This window comes from Bos taurus, chromosome 17 (assembly GCF_002263795.3).
Source record: "Bos taurus isolate L1 Dominette 01449 registration number 42190680 breed Hereford chromosome 17, ARS-UCD2.0, whole genome shotgun sequence".
Classification (NCBI taxonomy): Eukaryota; Metazoa; Chordata; class Mammalia; order Artiodactyla; family Bovidae; genus Bos; species Bos taurus.
The window spans coordinates 63,254,632-63,271,272 of NC_037344.1; the positions used below are offsets into that span (position 1 = coordinate 63,254,632).

Genomic DNA, 16,641 nt, shown 5'->3' on the forward strand with positions numbered 1-16,641 from the left:
AAATATCAATAACCTCAGATATGCAGATGACACCATCCTTATGGCAGAAAGTGAAGAAGAACTAAAGCACCCTTGATGAAAGTGAAAGAGGAGAGTGAAAAAGTTGGCTTAAAGCTCAACATTCAGAAAACGAAGATCATGGCATCTGGTCCCATCACTTCATGGGAAATAGATGGGGAATCAGTGGAAATGGTGGTTTACTTTATTTTGGGGGGCTCCAAAATCACTGCAGATGGTGATTGCAGCCATGAAATTAAAAGACGCTTACTCCTTAGAAGCAAAGTTACGACCAACTTAGACAGCATACTAAAAAGCAGAGACATTACTTTGTCAACAAAGGTCCATCTAGTCAAGGCTGTTGTTTTTCCAGTAGTTATGTATGGATGTGAGAGTTGGACTATAAAGAAAGCTGAGTGCAGAAGAATTGATGCTTTTGAATCGTGGTGCTGGAGAATACTCTCGGGAGTCCCTTGGACTACAAGGAGATCCAACCAGTTCATCCTAAAGGAAATCAGTCCTGGGTGTTCATTGGAAGGACTGATGTTGAAGCTGAAACTCCAATATTTTGGCCACCTGATGCGAAAAGCTGACTCATTGGAAAAGGCCCTGATGTTAGGAAAGATTGAAGGCAGGAGGAGAAGGGGACGACAGAGGATGAGATGGTTGAATGGCATCACCGACTCAATGGACATGAGTTTGGGTAAACTCTGGGAGTTGCTCATGGACAGGGAGGCCTGGCGTGCTGCGGTTCATGGGGTCGCAAAGAGTCAGACATGACTGAGAGAACTGAAGTGAACTGAAAGTGCTTAGATAATAGCATTTGATGCACACTTTCAGAATTGCACACATTTGTTTTACGGATGTGAAAACCCCCCGCCAAATGGGAAATGTTAACTTCTTGATGACCGTGAGCACATAGCCCCAGATCTCCTGGAGACTAAGGACTGATCAAATTAACCCCTGTAACACTACCCTGTTCCCTCACTATCAGCCAATCAGAGAACTGTGCATGAGCTGATCACATACCCTGCCACCCCCCTGTCCCCCCCTCCACCTCAAGCTGGCTTTTAAAAATGCTTTGCTGAACCCCTTGGGGGTAGCGAGGGGCTTTTCAGGGTATAAGACATGTGTCTCCTTAAATAGCCCACTGCAGGGCTATTTAAATAAATAAATAAATAAACTAAATTAAATAAATTAAATTAATAAAATAAAATTAATAAATTAATTTATTTAAATTAAATTTAAATAAATAAACTAAATAAACCTTTCTCTGCTCCACATTCTGAAGTTTTGGTTTGTTTGGCCTCATTGTGCCCTCGGACACACGATCTTGCACTAACAATCACATTTATACCGACTTTCCCACTACCACTTCAGAGTAGTTCTTCAGAGTTATCTAAGAGGCTGTCTCCTTGGCTATAGTCCTTACTTTGCCCCCAAATAAAACTTAACTCACAACTGTAACATTGTGCACGTTTTTAGTCAAAATAACAAAATGTATGTTAAATGGATAGGGTAAATGGGAAGGGGTTATGAGGGGATGAGAGAGGTTAAAGAGTAGGGAGTATATATACAGGAGTGTAAAAACTCCCAGAGAAGGTGGCATTTGTAAAATAGGAATAGTGTCTTTTCTTTTTTAGGCCTATGGTGAAGATTTAATAAGAAAATACAGGGATTCGTAAAACACCTTCCAGAGGTCCAAAATGGACCTAAGAAACCTGTATGCAAGGGGGCCCACCTGGAACTCAAAGGAAGGGGGAACGTTGGTCAGGACGGAACTGTAATGGAGGTGGACATTGCCTTGACGGAACGGTGATCCTCTGAAAATTGGGCCGGGTGGAAACGTTTGTCCTGGAGGATCGTGGATCCCCGAGGAACCTTACTGAGGGCTGAAATCTGGCGAGGAAGTACAGTTACCCTGGCAACGACGCTCTCCCGGTGCGATAGAAGGTGGTAGGCGGGAGTAGACGAGACGGGGCTTCCGGCGGAAGTGGCTAGCCTTCCACTGACTGTCAGGGAAGATGCTGCGTTCAGTGTGGCAGTGGCTTTGCCTCGGACTATGCAGCCTCCTGCTGGGACAGGCGGAGGCCCCGACACCCGTGGAGCCGCCAGAGCGGAGCCGGCCGTATGCGGTGCTGCGTGGGCAGAACCTGGGTGAGTGGCCGCTGACCGGCGGTCGGGTCTGCGCTTTCGCCGCTCCGGGCAGCCGGAGCCTGGCACGCGCGGTGTGGATGGGGGGCTGGGGGCGGGGGGCAGTGTGAGGGCAGCGGGTGCTGGTGCAAGCCCTCTCCGAAGGCCTGGGGCTCAGCGGAAGGTTTGGTCCACTGTGGGCTTGATAGGTGCAGGTTGCGTGAATGCCCTGGATAACCCAGGTCACACTCTGGGTCCCCTTCCTCCGTGACTATGTGCGCCCGAGCTAGGCAACACGGCGCATAATATACCTCACCCCCTCTGCTTTCCTAACAGGATTAGTAGTCTTAGTCCATAATGATCATTGGCATTTGTTGAGCATTTCCTCTGTACCGTGTTGTACTAGGCACGTTATATACATGATTTTATTTGAGCCTCACAGTAACTTAAGGAGAAAGGTAAGGTTTACACATAAGGAAAGTGAAACTCAAAGAGGTGAAGTTATTTGCCCAAGGTTACACAGCCAGCCAGGTGGACAGACTTCCCTGGCAGTCCAGTAATTAAAACTCTGCTCTTCCACTGCAAAGGGCAGGAGTTTCAAAAATAAATAAAGGAAGTGGTGGAGGCCAGTAGGAGAACCTTAGTTTTCTGGAGCTTGAAACATCCTTTTGGGAGGATGTCATCAAAATGCACACACACATATATACATATAGAAGTACGTGACTCTGGAAGGGGCCCTGGAGCTCAAAGCTTGGCAAACTTTAAAAAGTCTTTTGTGCTGAACTTCATTGGTAGGTCTGTATATTTACAGTGCTGCCACGTGGTACTGTTTCTGGATTACCTTGACTCTCCATGAGTTCATTGTCATGTATCGACCACTTACTTTGTACCCGAGTACCTTGTACTTGCTCCATGGTTTCCATACATCATCCTGCTTAATACTTTAGAACAGGATTTCTCATCCTGGGTGCTGCTGACATGTTGGACCAGATGATTCTGTTTGAGGGGCAAGGGCAGTGTGGGGTGGGGGTGGACATACTCTTCTGAGCACACACTATCTGAGCACTCTGAGATATTTAGCAGCATCCCCAGCCTTTACCAACTAGATGCCAGGAGGACACCCCACTCCCTGTTCAGAGAATCAAAATGTCTCCTGACACTTGCCTAATGTCCACTGGAGGCAGAATCCCCATGGTTGAGAATCCACTGCTGTTGTGTAGAACAGTACTATTCAAGGAGTGGTGGCAGAGCCCTGTGAAGTCTGCAGACTGTTTGTTATCTGCAAAGAGATGTCTTAGAGCACTTGAGATTATTTAGAAATCTGACAGTGTGACATTGTTGCAACATCCAAGCAACTCAAAAGCACTTCTAGGTCTCTAAATGGGAATGCTTTCTAGGTAGTGGGAGCTGCTAGTGAGTCATGCATAGTAGGGCTAGGTAGTGGCACTGGGACAGACAAGTTACAAAAACTAGTCCTTTACCACAGATTGTTTGAGAAACACTCCCCTGGACAGATCTATGCAGTGGGAATTTTTATCTCCATTTTTACAGAAGAGGAAACAGACAGAGATTGTGTAACTTCTGTAAAGTCACGTAGCCTGTAAGTGTAGATGGGAACCCAGACAGTCTAAACCCCAAACCATGTGTTCTTGACTGCTGTGCTGTGTTGCCTGTCTTGGTGATAATAACAGCTCTCATTTATCATGTGCTTATTATCTGTCCGGCACTGTGTTAAGTGCTTTTCATAGAAAATATGAAAAAATTTTTGAGATCTAAAATGCAGTTTATTTGAGTAAGACACAGTTGACAGTAAAAAAAAAATCATGATGTGGAGGTGCTTTTAAATTTTCTAGTATTTTGGTTGGTTGATAAACAAATACACATAAGTATTCCAAATAAGAGTTGGAACTGCCAGGGATATTGTAGAAAAAACGTTCACATTCAGTGGAAAGCTGGACCAGATGTCCTTTGAGAGCCTTTCAAGGCTAAGATTTTAGAAATCTTTTAGAATATGTTGGCCACTTTTAATATTATATTTAAAACAATAGATTCCATGTGACAGTGTTAACTCAAGCTAAAAAACAAACAAACAAAAAAAGAGCAGTATTAGAATAGTTCCAAAACAGTACAAAAACATTTCACTGGAAATTCGCTGTTTAAATGACATTCATCTTTAGCCCTCAAGAAACTCACTCTTGTGAGATGGGTTTCATTTGCCCCATGTTACAGGGTAGAAATGAGGCTTGAAAAGGGGAAGTGACCATAATGAAGGCCCTAAGTAGCCTTAAGGGCTTCCCAGGTGGCTCAGTGGTAAAGAATCCACCTGCTAATGCAAGAGACATGGGTTTGATCCCTGGGTCAGGAAGATCCCCTTGGGATGGAAATGCCAACCCACCCCAGTATTCTTCCCTGGGAAATGCCATGGAAAGATGAACCTGGCGGGCTACAGTCCGTGGCGTCACAGAAGAGTCAGACACGACTTAGCGACTAAACAATGCCACCACCAAGCGGTCTTAAAGTTCTCCCAGGTCCTGGGAAATGAAGAGTGGCAGGTGTATCCAGGCCCCAAAGGTTAGCTATCCCAACAGATTATTGTGCACCTGACAACTTGGGGTTTAAGCTCTTCTTTTTTCTTTTTTAAAGAAGACTTACATTCTCCAATTCTAGTCCCCTGCATTCCTGCTAGGAGGTTTGGTTTTGTTTAGAGCCTTTTCAAAAATAGGTTGGGAGGGGTGGGGGACATTGGTTTAAATGGAATAAGACAACTTTAGGTCCAATTATAGACAGAGTGTTAGAAACTCATGGCATTCAGAACTTTGAAAATGAGGGCAGGTGTTTAGGTAATGAGGCCTATTTTGAGATAGGTTTTGTTTAACAGAGACCCTTAAACTTCCCTCTGGCCTCTTGCAGTTTTGACCCACCGTCTTTGTCACCTTCTTCATCCTCCCTCCCTCCCTCTCCAGTGAAAGGTGATCTCTCTATACAGCCAGTTTTTAAATAATAGCTCGGTTCAGTGAGTGTGTGGGTGGGGTAGATAAGATACCCTAAATTACTCATTTAAATAAAACTTTGGTCAAATCTTATTGTTTTTTTCAGAGGAACAGTAAGTTATCAGTCTGGAGACCAAGCATGGTTAGGCCCCAGGTAGAACCCAGGTTACTTACCAACACATACACGTACATTTACTTATTAAGGTAACTTCATTTTGGGCTCCCTCCAAGGTTTCTGGGACAGACACACAAAGAGGGCTGCACATCACTTCTGGCAGGTTGCTAGTTAGGTTAAATCCCACGTCCTTATATCTAGTCTTGCACTGGTGGAGGGGGCGGGGCGGGTAACAATAGGTTCCATTTCTCACCTAAGCAACTTAGAAAATTTTGATGTGAAATTCACTGTCAGAAACCTAACAGATTTATGAAGTTGTTTCATTGCTTCTTTGACCAGAAAGCCCTTGTCAAGATGCCCCAAGAGACTGAAACACGTCATTCTTATTGACTCTCCAATCTTTATGAATGGCTTTAAAAACATAGCTGGGCTCCCTGCTTCTGTTCTTGTACCCCTGTAATGGGATGGTTCTCCACGCAGCAGCCAGAGGGATCTTTTTTCTAACTAAATCAGATCATGTCCCTCTTTGCCCATAAGTGAAGTGAAAGTCGCTCAGTCCTGTCTGACTCTTTGCAACCCCACAGACTGTACAGTCCATGGGATTCTCCAGGCCAGAATACTAGAGTGGGTAGCCTATTCCTTCTCCAGGGTATCTTCCTGACCCAGGAATCGAACCGGTGTCTCCTGCATTGCAGGTGGATTCTTTACCAATTGAGCTATCAGGAAAGTCCCATAATCCACTCTTTAAGCTTCCTAGTCTGCACTGCCCTGCGTGAGCTGGCTCCTCGCTTCCTGCCCAGCTGCCTTTCTTCCTTCGCTCCTTCCTCCTGGCCACTTTGGCCTCCTTCCTGTTCCTTGGCTTTCTGGCTTGTTCGGGCCTAAGGGGCTTTCATTTGTGGATCCTCTGCCTGCAGATCTTCACACCTCTTCCATTAAGGCCCCAGCTTGTGTGTTTCCTCCTCACTGGCTTCCTCCACCACCCCTCCCCCATCACCCTCACATTCCCGTTTTCCTCGCAGCACGTAAAGCTACATTCTCTCCCCACGTGCACAGAGACAGCCCGAGAGGTCTGTCGTGGCTGGTTTCCCAACACCTGGCATGGTGCCTGGTACCGAGTGGCATTGGGCACATGGCTGTCAGCAGACGACTTGGAGAACTTGAGCTGCCCTTGGGCAGTAACCTGTTTTCCTTTTGCAGTGTTGATGGGAACCATCTTCAGCCTCCTGCTGGTGACCGTGATCCTCATGGCATTCTGCGTCTACAAGCCCATTCGGCGCCGGTGACAGCTGAGCAAGCAAGTCCTTCCGTGAGCATCTGGGAACGGAATAAGTTGTGTTGCATGCGGGTCAGTGGAGAAGCTGGAATCAGAACTTCACTGCTTGGAAATGATCTTTGGTCTGGACAGTTGGTAAATTCTGAACAATTTAGAGAAAACATCTAGCCATCGTCTTATCCTAACGCTGGAAGGCAAGCATTGGGCCACTGAGTCTGCTTCTCAGTGTTTCTTCTTGTATCTGGCTGTGCTTGTTAAGAGTAAGACCTGAAGTTCCAGGGTTCAGCGTAAAGATGGAGTGCTCACGAGAAAGAAAACATAACTTTATGAGTGGTGAAAAAACCACCCTGGATAGGAAAGTGTATGTTTGAAACTGTTAAGAGAAGGAAGACTTGACCTGTTGACATTCCCTACTTAAGAATCATTTGGTCACAATGGGATAAGAATAACAAATGATTTTAATTATCCAGAGGTGGCCTCGATGCCCTGTTTGCAAAGCAGTGTCCACTGTAGGGAACGTAGGCGGTACCCACCCCCCTCCACCCCACTCCTCATGCTGCATAGAGCTCTGTGCTCAGATGCCTCCACTGAAGTCGGGGTTGCCAGGTAGGCCTGTGACCATGGACACTCTTGGGCTGGGAGGCTCTGGGGGCAGCCGAAGTATAGCAATTGGCCCATCTCAAACACGTTGACTTCCTTGTCCTGCAGTTAAGTCTTTCCAGCCTGTGGCCTGGAAGTCAGGGCAGCTTTTCTGATTCTCACAGGCGCTCTTTTCTGCCCTGGGTGGGCAGGGCGTGGGGCGCGGCAGATGTGTGCATTCACTGTCAAGGCCAAGGGGCACGTATTTGTGTGTTTACACAATTTAATTTCAGCTTTGAAAATGCTGCTATTCATTTGCACTGTTGGTGAACTGGAACATCCCCCCGTGGAAATGATACTTTCATTCTTAACAGTATTTATTTTAAGGGTGCTAGGCTTATCTTACTAAATTAAAATGCTTATCTTGTTTTGTGCTCCATTCTAGCACAGCACTGATTTTTTTTTTTTTTTAAACAACCTGAACTAAATGTGAAATAACTGAAGTGGGATACTGTAACTGACCTAACGATTTTGTGTGTAACCCTGGACTGAGCCGCTGACATGTCCACTGTTCTGTGCTTCTGTGCAAAATGTCCATTAAAACTAAAGTAACATCTTATGTGATGTTTTATCCTAGTCATTATTTCACAAGCATTTAAAATGCAGGTGTGTGTGTGTGTTGGAATCTGATTTAATCTCTTAAGGAGGCACTGTGAAGTAGACCTCTAAGCTACTCAGAAAACTGAGCCCTAAGTAATCTCTCAAGCTGGGCCAGGGGCCAGAAGACCTGGATTCCTGTTCCGGCTCCAGTTACAAACAGGCTTAACTTCTCTTAGAGCCTCAGTTTTCTTATCTATAAACCAGTGATATACACACTTTATCTTTCTTTATTCTAGTGAGGATCAGGTGATGTGAAAACTAACACAAATGGAAGTGGGATCACCACCGCTGGCCTGTGACTGGAGGGCGGAGTGGTGGGGACTCTGAGGGGCAGGGACAGTCACATCACAGGAGCCCACATCCTTGCCTCATCTGGGATGCCCTGTTGTGTTATCTGCCTAAACATTTATTGCCATTTTTAGCATTTTAAAAGGAAAGAGTAAAAACTTATCAGACCCATAAACCTTGTGCCCGGCCTTTTGCCCTGTAATCGCCAGCCAAGTAAACCAATCATGTTTGGTTTTCTGAAACAAACTGGCCATAGTCATTCTACATACACATGGAAAACCCAGCCTGTGTGTTCATCCCCCTGTTACCATCTGTTCAGTATGAGAGAGAGTAGTAAAGGTGAAAGAAAGTATCAATTCTGGAAGCAAGAGAGAAATAAACTGAAAGCTTCTATGCCCAGATGCTGTTTTCAAGTGGAATTATTCTCCTGGCCTTCCGCTTCAGGGGTGCAGGGGACAGGGGTCAAACCCTAGGTTCCCTAAGCTGAACTCTACTCAGGTTACTTGCCACGCCCCCCAGCAAACACATTAGACTAATATACACAAAAATGGGTTATTTTAGCAAACACTGACCTTAACATCCTCTAAATTTGAGAGTAAGAAGTTTGCAGGTTGTTGCTTGAGATTACAGGGGCTTGGAGTCGTCTTAGTGGATCACACATTTTTCCCTTGCAGGATCTCAATTGTAAATCCACACTCATTTCTAGACATGGGTCTCAGTTCAGTTCAGTTGCTCAGTTGTGTCTAACTCTGAGACCCCGTGGATTGCAGCATGTGAGGCCTCCCTGACCAACACCAACTCCCGGAGCTTACTCAAACTCATGTCTACCGAGTCGGTGATGCTATCCAACTATCTCATCTTCTGTCATCCCCTTCTCCCACCTTCAATCTTTCCCAGCATCAGGGTCTTTTCCAAGGAATCAGTTCTTCGCATCAGGTGGCCAAAGTACTGGAGTTTCAGCATCAGCATCAGTCCTTCCAATGAATATTCAAGACTGATTTCCTTTAGGATGAACTGGTTGGATCTCCTTGCTGTCCAAGGGACTCTCAAAGAGTATTCTCCAGCACCACGATTCAAAAGCATCAATTCCTTGGCACTCAGCTTTCTTTATAGTCCAACTCTCACATCCACACATGACTACTGACTGGAAAAACCATAGCCTTGACTAGATGGACCTTTGTTGGTAAAGTAATATCACTGCTTTTTAATATGCTGTCTAGATTGGTCATAACTTTTCTTCCAAGGAGCAAGCATCTTTTAATTTCATGGCTGCAGTCACCATCTGCAGTGATTTTGGAGCCCAAGAAAAGAAAGTCTGTCACTGTTTCCATTGTTACCCCATCTATTTGCCATGAAGTGTTAGGACCAGATGCCATGATCTTAGTTTTCTGAATGTTGAGTTTTAAGCCAACTTTTTCACTCTTCTCTTTCACTTTCAAGAGGCTCTTTAGTTCCTCTTCACTTTCTGCCATAAGTGTGGTGTCATCTGCGTATCTGAGGTTATTGAAATTTCTCCCGGCAATCTTGATTCCAGCTTGTGCTTCTTCCAGTCTAGCGTTTCTCATGATGTACTCTGCATATAAGTTAAATAAGCAGGGTGACAATGTACAGCCTTAACATACTCCTTTCCTGATTTGGAACCAGTCTTTTGTTCCATGTCCAGTTCTAACTGTTGCTTCTTGACCTGCATACAGATTTCTCAGGAGGCAGGTAGGATGGTCTGGTATTCCCATCTCTTTAAGAATTTTCCAGTTTGTTATGATCCACCGTCAAAGGCTTTGACGTAGTTAATAAAGCAGAAGTAGATGTTTCTCTGGAACTCTCTTGCTTTTTCGATGATCCAACGGATGTTGGCAATTTGATCTCTGGTTCCTTTGCTTTTTCTAAATCCAGTTTGAACATCTGGAAGTTCACGGTTCACATACTGTTGAAGCCTGGCTTGGAGAATTTTGAGCATTACTTTGCTAGCATGTGAGATGAGTGCAGTTGTGTAGTAGTTTGAGCATTCGTTGGCATTGCCTTTCTTTGGGATTAGAATGAAAACTGACCTTTTCCAGTCCTGTGGCCACTGCTGAGTTTTCCAAAATTGCTGGCATATTGAGTGCAGCACTTTCACAGCATCATTTCAGGATGTGAAATAGCTCAACTGGAATTCCATCACCTCCACTAGCTTTGTTCCTAGTGATGCTTCCTGAGGCCCACTTGACTTCGCATTCCAGGATATCCGGCTCTAGGTGAGTGATCACACCAATGTGGTTATCTGGGTCATGAAGATCTTTTGTGTACAGTTCTTCTGTGTATTCTTGCCACCTCTTAATATCTTCTGCTTCTGTTAGGTCCATACCATTTTTGTCCTTTATTGTGCCCATCTTTGCATAAATTGTTCCCTTGGTATCTCTAATTTTCTTGAAGAGATCTCTAGTATTTCCCTTTCTATTGTTTTCCTCTATTTCTTTGCATTGATTACTGAGGAAGGCTTTCTTATATCTCCTTGCTATTCTTTGGAACTCTGCTCTCAGATGGGTATATCTTTCTTTTTCTCCTTTGCCTTTTGCTTCTATTCTTTTCACAGCTATCTGTAAAGCCTCCTCAGACACCATTTTGCCTTTTTGTATTTTTTTTTCCTTGAGGATGGTCTTGATCACTGCCTCCCGTATAATGTCACAAAGCTCTGTCCATAGTTCTTCAGGCACTCTGTCAGGTCTAATCCTTTGAATCTATTTGTCACTTCCACTACATAATCACAAGGATTTGATTTAGGTTATACCTGAATGGTCTAATGGTTTTCCCTACTTTCTTCAATTTAAGTCTGAATTTGGCCATAAGGAGTTCATGATCTGAGCCAGTCAGCTCCTGGTCTTGTTTTTTGCCGACTGTATAGAGCTTCTCCATCTTTGGCTGCGAAGAGTATAATCAATCTGATTTCGGTGTTGACTGTCTGGTGATGTCCATGTGTAGAGTCTTCTCTTGTGTTGTTGGAATCTGGTGTTTACTATGACCAGTGCGTTCTCTTGGCAAAACTCTGTTAGCCTTTTCCCTGCTTTATTCTGTACTCCGAGGCCAAATTTGCCTGTACTCCAGGTGTTTCTTGACTTCCTACTTTTGCATTCCGGTCCTGTATAATGAAAAGGACATTTTTTTGGGGTGTTAGTTCTAGACGGTCTTGTAGGTTTTCATAGAACCGTTCAATTTCAGCTTCTTCAGCATTACTGGTCGGAGCATAGACTTGGATTACTGTGCTATTGCATGGTTTGCCTCGGAAACAAACAGAGATCTGGACATGGGTCTAGCTTGGACTTTAAAAACTCCATCAGTCATGGCACTGGCAGACGGCTTCTTTACCACTAGCGCCACCTGGGAAGGCCAACTCCATCATTCAGGGCACCACAGCCATTTGAAATTGCCATAGTGCAACGTATCTTCTTTGAGGTCATCTGCGTTTGTGAGGAAACCTTAGTCACACACGACTGAGGACTGGGAGGCGTTCTAATATTCCAATAACACACACAACAGGAGGGGACTACAAAAATGTGGAGAGAGAAAAAAAAAGCCTCTAAAGCATTCAGAGTATTGTACGAGCACCCTCTAAGGAAGCTGTCTTTATTTGTATTTTGAGAGTGAACACATATATGGAAAACGCTGTGATGGTGATACAAGGCTCAGTCCCTTTTTAACTGACTTCCTAGGGAGAAAGTCAAAGACGTGGAAAGCAGAACAATGGAATGCGAACACAGAAATTACCTCTGTTCACCTCGGTGAGTAAACACATGGCCTAAATGCAGCCATTCCCAAGACGCGTCTTTGCTGGAGGTGAAGGCTAAGTAAACAAAACGCCAGGCTGTGTGTGAGACAGGTGTGATGCTGCATATACTGGCCTTGTGTGCGGAGAAGGAATTTTGGTCAGACCATGAAGAGGAAGGCAGATGGTCACATGGAATCACAAGTCCAGTTCTTTGTGACCGGGCATGTTTTGCTGGCAACAGTTAACTGTACACACGGCCGTTTACTGGAACAGGGGCTTCGGTTTCCCTTCCCACCCCCAAAGCAGCACAACAGGTAGGTAACGGACGCAGAACAGAGGAGCATGTTGTTAACTGGGGGACTTCAGTGCAGCCTGTGGGAATGAATCCATGGGCCGGGCTGGAGTGATGGTGCCCTCGGCCGCATTCCCCAGGGTCCTCTTATGTTGTGCGATGGTTATTTACAGGAGGGTTAGACAAAATAGTTAACTACTAAAGGTATCCCAAAAAGGGCCTGAGAAAATCTGGTTAAAATGTATAACCTTGTATTGCTACGGATGGGAGCAGTCGTTTTTATCTCTTTTAAAAATAATAAAAAGATTCTGTTAAAAAATATATTTATCCAGAAAGATGTTGATTTGAACTCTAAAAAGCAAGGTGGATTCACCATTTTCCCTTTTGAGTACAGAGCCACTGAGTTCTGTCTGTAGCTCCCTTGCTCATTTCAAGCCCACCCCTTCCTCTCAGTGTGCCCAGGGCACGTGGTGGGGTCTTCCCAGGCCTCTGAGTGGAGACCTCTCACCAGAGAAGGCATGGAACACACCCCTGCTTTGGTGATCCTTTGGCCAGCCTGCCCACTTCAAGAACAAGCCTCGGGCTGTCCTAGCTGCTCCTTCAGGGTCAGAATTAGCTGCCTTGGGTTTAGCCTGGAGGATCCTGCTCTCAAAGGAACTGCCTTTACAAATTCAAATCAGGCCCCTCCTCGACAAGAAGAGGAGTGAGGTGGTTTGAAACTACCAGTAATTTTTAAGGCTAAGGCAACTTCCGTTGTCATCTGTGTATCTTAATTTGATGCAAATAGTTAACCCTAAATCTAAAATAGATCCTGTACTTATCTCCTCTTCAGCTGGGGTGGGAGGGTTGGAATAAGGTGGGGGTGGCTTAGGAACAGTGAGGGTGCCCTGGAAACCCTGTACAAAGGTAAAAATTAAAGAGCAGATCGGCACAGGTGATCCATTTCTTTGGTGAACTGTAAAGAAGTGTCTCCTAGGTCCTCATACACCACACTCTGCAAAGGCTGCTCCTCTCTTCTATAAAAGCACCCGACTCTGCAAGAACTCATCACTCCTTGATAAAAATTAATCTACAAACCTGGGGGGAGGGGCAGTGGGAGGAGGGACTGGGTTTGTATCTAAAGCTGGTAAGTAAAAAACGTGACCTGCAAGCCAACAGAGCTAATGGAAAGTGACGATGCTCTCCTCCCCTGATGCCTGGAGCGCAGGGGCGGCGGGACCCCAGCCCCTTCACAGGGGAGCGTGGCGGGTGGGCCCGGAGGAGCCCCGGCTCTGCACCTCTGCAGAAAGCAGGGGACAGCTGCCTTCTGCTGCACCCGTGTGAGATGCAGTCCCGCGCAGGCGCAGTCCCTCGGCGGGAGCGCAGACAGGAGGCGGGAGGCAGGTGGGCCTACTTCTCGGTAAGTGACAACTGGAGGACTTGCTGCAGCTCCGCCTCCTCCTCGCGCAGCCGCAGCTCGCGCTCCTCCAGCTCTTTGGCGGAGAGCTCCATGGCCAGCTGCAGGTCGCTGTCAAAGCGGCTGGTCTCACTGGAGGTGCCAGAGCCCAGACCTTCGGAGCTGCTGAGGAGGCTCTCCTGGATGGCCCTGCGTTACAAGCACAGAGGGGAAGAAACCGTCACCCGCGCGGGCCAGCAACACCCATGCTTCTTAGCCCGGGACCCAGTGCCCGCCGTGCCAGGCGCTTCTTGTCCGCTCAGTAAGCATGAGGCCATCAATCTCACCTAACTAGGGGTGCAGGTGCTGGGTGCTGGTACACACCTGCCCGAAATTACCCAGCCTCTAAGGGCAGGGCTAAGAATTGAACTCGGATCTATTTTAAAGCAAATCCCAACTTCTTCAACAGGTTCTCATATGTGCCCAGACTATAGGAAGATGCTCCATAAAATGAGTCTTTCCAGGTTAACTCCTCCTCAAACGGATAATCTGGCAACTCTCCAGTGGTCCGGTGGTTAGGACTCCAAGGTTTCATTGCCAAGGGCGTAGCTTTGATCCCCAGTGGGGGAAATTGTATAAACTTCCCACTAAGGGCAACTTAGCCCTTCTGTGATCATATTACATTCTTCGCAGAAGATCAGAAAACATTAACGAGGTGCCTTTCTGCCCGTGACACTGGTAGAGGAACTGGTCAGCAATTCTATCACCAGTTCCTGGAAGCTCAGCCACCGTGAGCTTAGAGCTAATTCAATGAGGAACTGCCACAAAGGAAGCAGGAGAGCCAACATTTTATCAAGTCTCTCCCACCAGGCCTGCTGCTGCGTGTCCTAGGCACCTGTACCAACCTCGGGTTAATCAAGAGTCATGTCAATCACCTCTCATACTGGGCGTCATAGGCATGTGCCTGGTTGATCCCTCCATTAGAAGCTGGTCCTGAAAGCTCCTAGGAAAGACAAACGGATGCACGTGAATACCCCTTAGAAGGAATAAAGTGTTGTACTGACAACAAAATGAAAGCAGCAAGAACAAGGTTAACAGTATTTCAAGTCCATTATCATCGGTGCTGGGTGGAAAAACTAACAGGGACCGGGATTATTTCTAAAGTAACACCCAAACATCAGGTAGTACAGGGTCCGCTACCCTGACTGACAGCTCCCAGTTTCCCTTACTTGATATCAAACCAATCTATTAAAAACTACTCAACCTTAGGCAAAGTTTAAATGAACAGAGCAAGACCAGAATACGTAACTCATTATTGGTCATCTTTGGCTACTCCTCTTTTCAAAGTGTATGGTCAAGGTTGATGTAGCTGTTGGGCAGAAATAAGCTCACTTAGAATGGGGAAAGGAAAAGCACGCTGGATTGACGGTGAGGGTGAGGGGAGGGAAGCCTCTCGGGAACATGCCAGCACTGGGGTCTGGCCCTTGGCCCAGCAGCCTCAGAAAACAAAATGGCTCTAAGAATGGGTCCATGGCAGGGGGGGCTCATGCTACCGAGCTCTGAGCCTCCAGAAAAAGCAAGAATGTGAAAAACCTCGGCTGGGAGGACACTGGAGTGTGGGCACCGTTCTCAAAGCTTAGTGGCTCCGTGAAGGCAGGCACTGGGGCTGCTTCACCACAGAACCTCCCAGCACCTGGCACAAAGCAGGCACTGTGCAAACATCTGCTGGATGAATGATGTGAGGAAAGCAGTGGATAGCAGGAGCCTAGGACCACACCAAAGGGCAGAAGCAGACCCCACTCTTGTAGAGCAGGAAGTCACCAAGTCTGGCAGGGAACATCCTGTAAATGATGCTGACTGGGGCTACGCACGTGGTCTTATATAAGAAGCGTTCATAAAAGACCAGGGACATAAAATATAACCTAGGTAAATACCACATATATGCCAAACTTGTCATTTAGAACCAAAGACTGGGGCCAAACGGGAGGGTAAAACCTTCCCAGCCCTGCCATTGGTTCTGATACATGTACCTGGCTTCGGCTGGACTCCAGTAAGCTCTGCTGGATGGCAAACTGCATTATCTCATAATCTTCGTCCTGCAGATGCACGTTTCTGCCATTGTCTTGAACGTGGTAAGACTCAGGGATTTCAAACACAGACTGATCAACCTCGAAGTTTGTGAGAGGGGAAGCTGCAACACAGAAGGTAACAGTCCAGTGCCTGAGTAAGCAGAATAAATTTCCACTTCAACTTTCATAAAAATTTTTTAAATTAAAATGATTAATATCAAGATTTGCTGTTAGGTGAGAGAGATTTCGAAGAAGAATAACCTCGACAGGGAACAGTACCAGAATACTGTTTTTTTTTTTTTTTCCTTTTTGCCTTGACTTTTTTTTTAGTAATATAATGCATAATCACCAAAAAAAAAAAAAAAAAAAATACACAAGACTGCAAAATTAAAAGTGAAGATCTCTCTCCCTACACCCTGTCTGCTATTTCCAAATGCCAGAGGTAACCAGTGTTTACTTGTGTGTCCTCTGAGGAATGTGATGTCTGTTTGTAGATATACACACAATCACACCAATGTCTTTATGTTTTATTATTATGAAAAATAGTAAACATATAAAAGAGTATATAATACACCTGTAAACTCAAAAGTGATATTAATAAAAACAAAGGCCTGCATATCCTTCAACTAGCCTAAGACACAGAATACTACTGTACCATAATAAAAAAGAAACTGAAAAAAACCCAATTAAGTTTCAGTATAAGTGAGTAAACAGGAAGATAAAACTAAAAAATAAATCCATTTACAACAGCATCCAACATCTGAATGGGACTGATGGCAAAGGAGCCTGAGGAAATTAGGGGGAGTTAATGGAAATGTTCTGTATCTTGCCTGTGGTGATGGTTACATGGGTTTGTATACATTTGTCAAAACGCAATGAACTGTCACATTTAAAATGGGAGGATGTGATTACATGTCACACCTCAGTAAAGCTGTTTTTTAAGATAGGCTGTCTTTTTAATTCAAGAGGCGTCATATTCATACATTCCTACAAAATTTTTGTTTTACTTAATTGAAACTAAATCTAAAATTTTCTTTCATTCAGGACAGAAATCAACTTCATAAGATACTCTAATTTCAAACCGAATAATCAGTATAATGATTAAATGTATGAATTTTTTTTTAAACC

At 45.3% G+C, this 16,641-nt stretch overlaps 1 protein-coding gene and 1 long non-coding RNA gene across 2 annotated transcripts in view; one reads left to right on the plus strand and one right to left on the minus strand.

Annotated features, from left to right (window-relative positions):
* The first annotated feature begins 1,996 nt into the window (after positions 1–1,996).
* C17H12orf76 (chromosome 17 C12orf76 homolog) lies at positions 1,997–7,706 on the plus strand. The gene is made up of 2 exons (XR_238164.5): positions 1,997–2,154; positions 6,433–7,706. It is a non-coding gene; the product is annotated as a chromosome 17 C12orf76 homolog (long non-coding RNA).
* A 3,892-nt stretch (positions 7,707–11,598) lies between these two features.
* Positions 11,599–16,641, minus strand: part of ANKRD13A (ankyrin repeat domain 13A) — a 34,163-nt gene continuing 29,120 nt past the window's right edge. Inside the window, exons 13-15 of the mRNA NM_001205709.2 lie at positions 15,475–15,635; positions 14,380–14,447; positions 11,599–13,654 (exon numbers count right to left, since the gene is read on the minus strand). Coding sequence (NP_001192638.1) covers positions 13,459–13,654; positions 14,380–14,447; positions 15,475–15,635 — 425 coding nt within the window. The 3' untranslated portion in view covers positions 11,599–13,458. The remainder of the gene's footprint in view (positions 13,655–14,379; positions 14,448–15,474; positions 15,636–16,641) is intronic.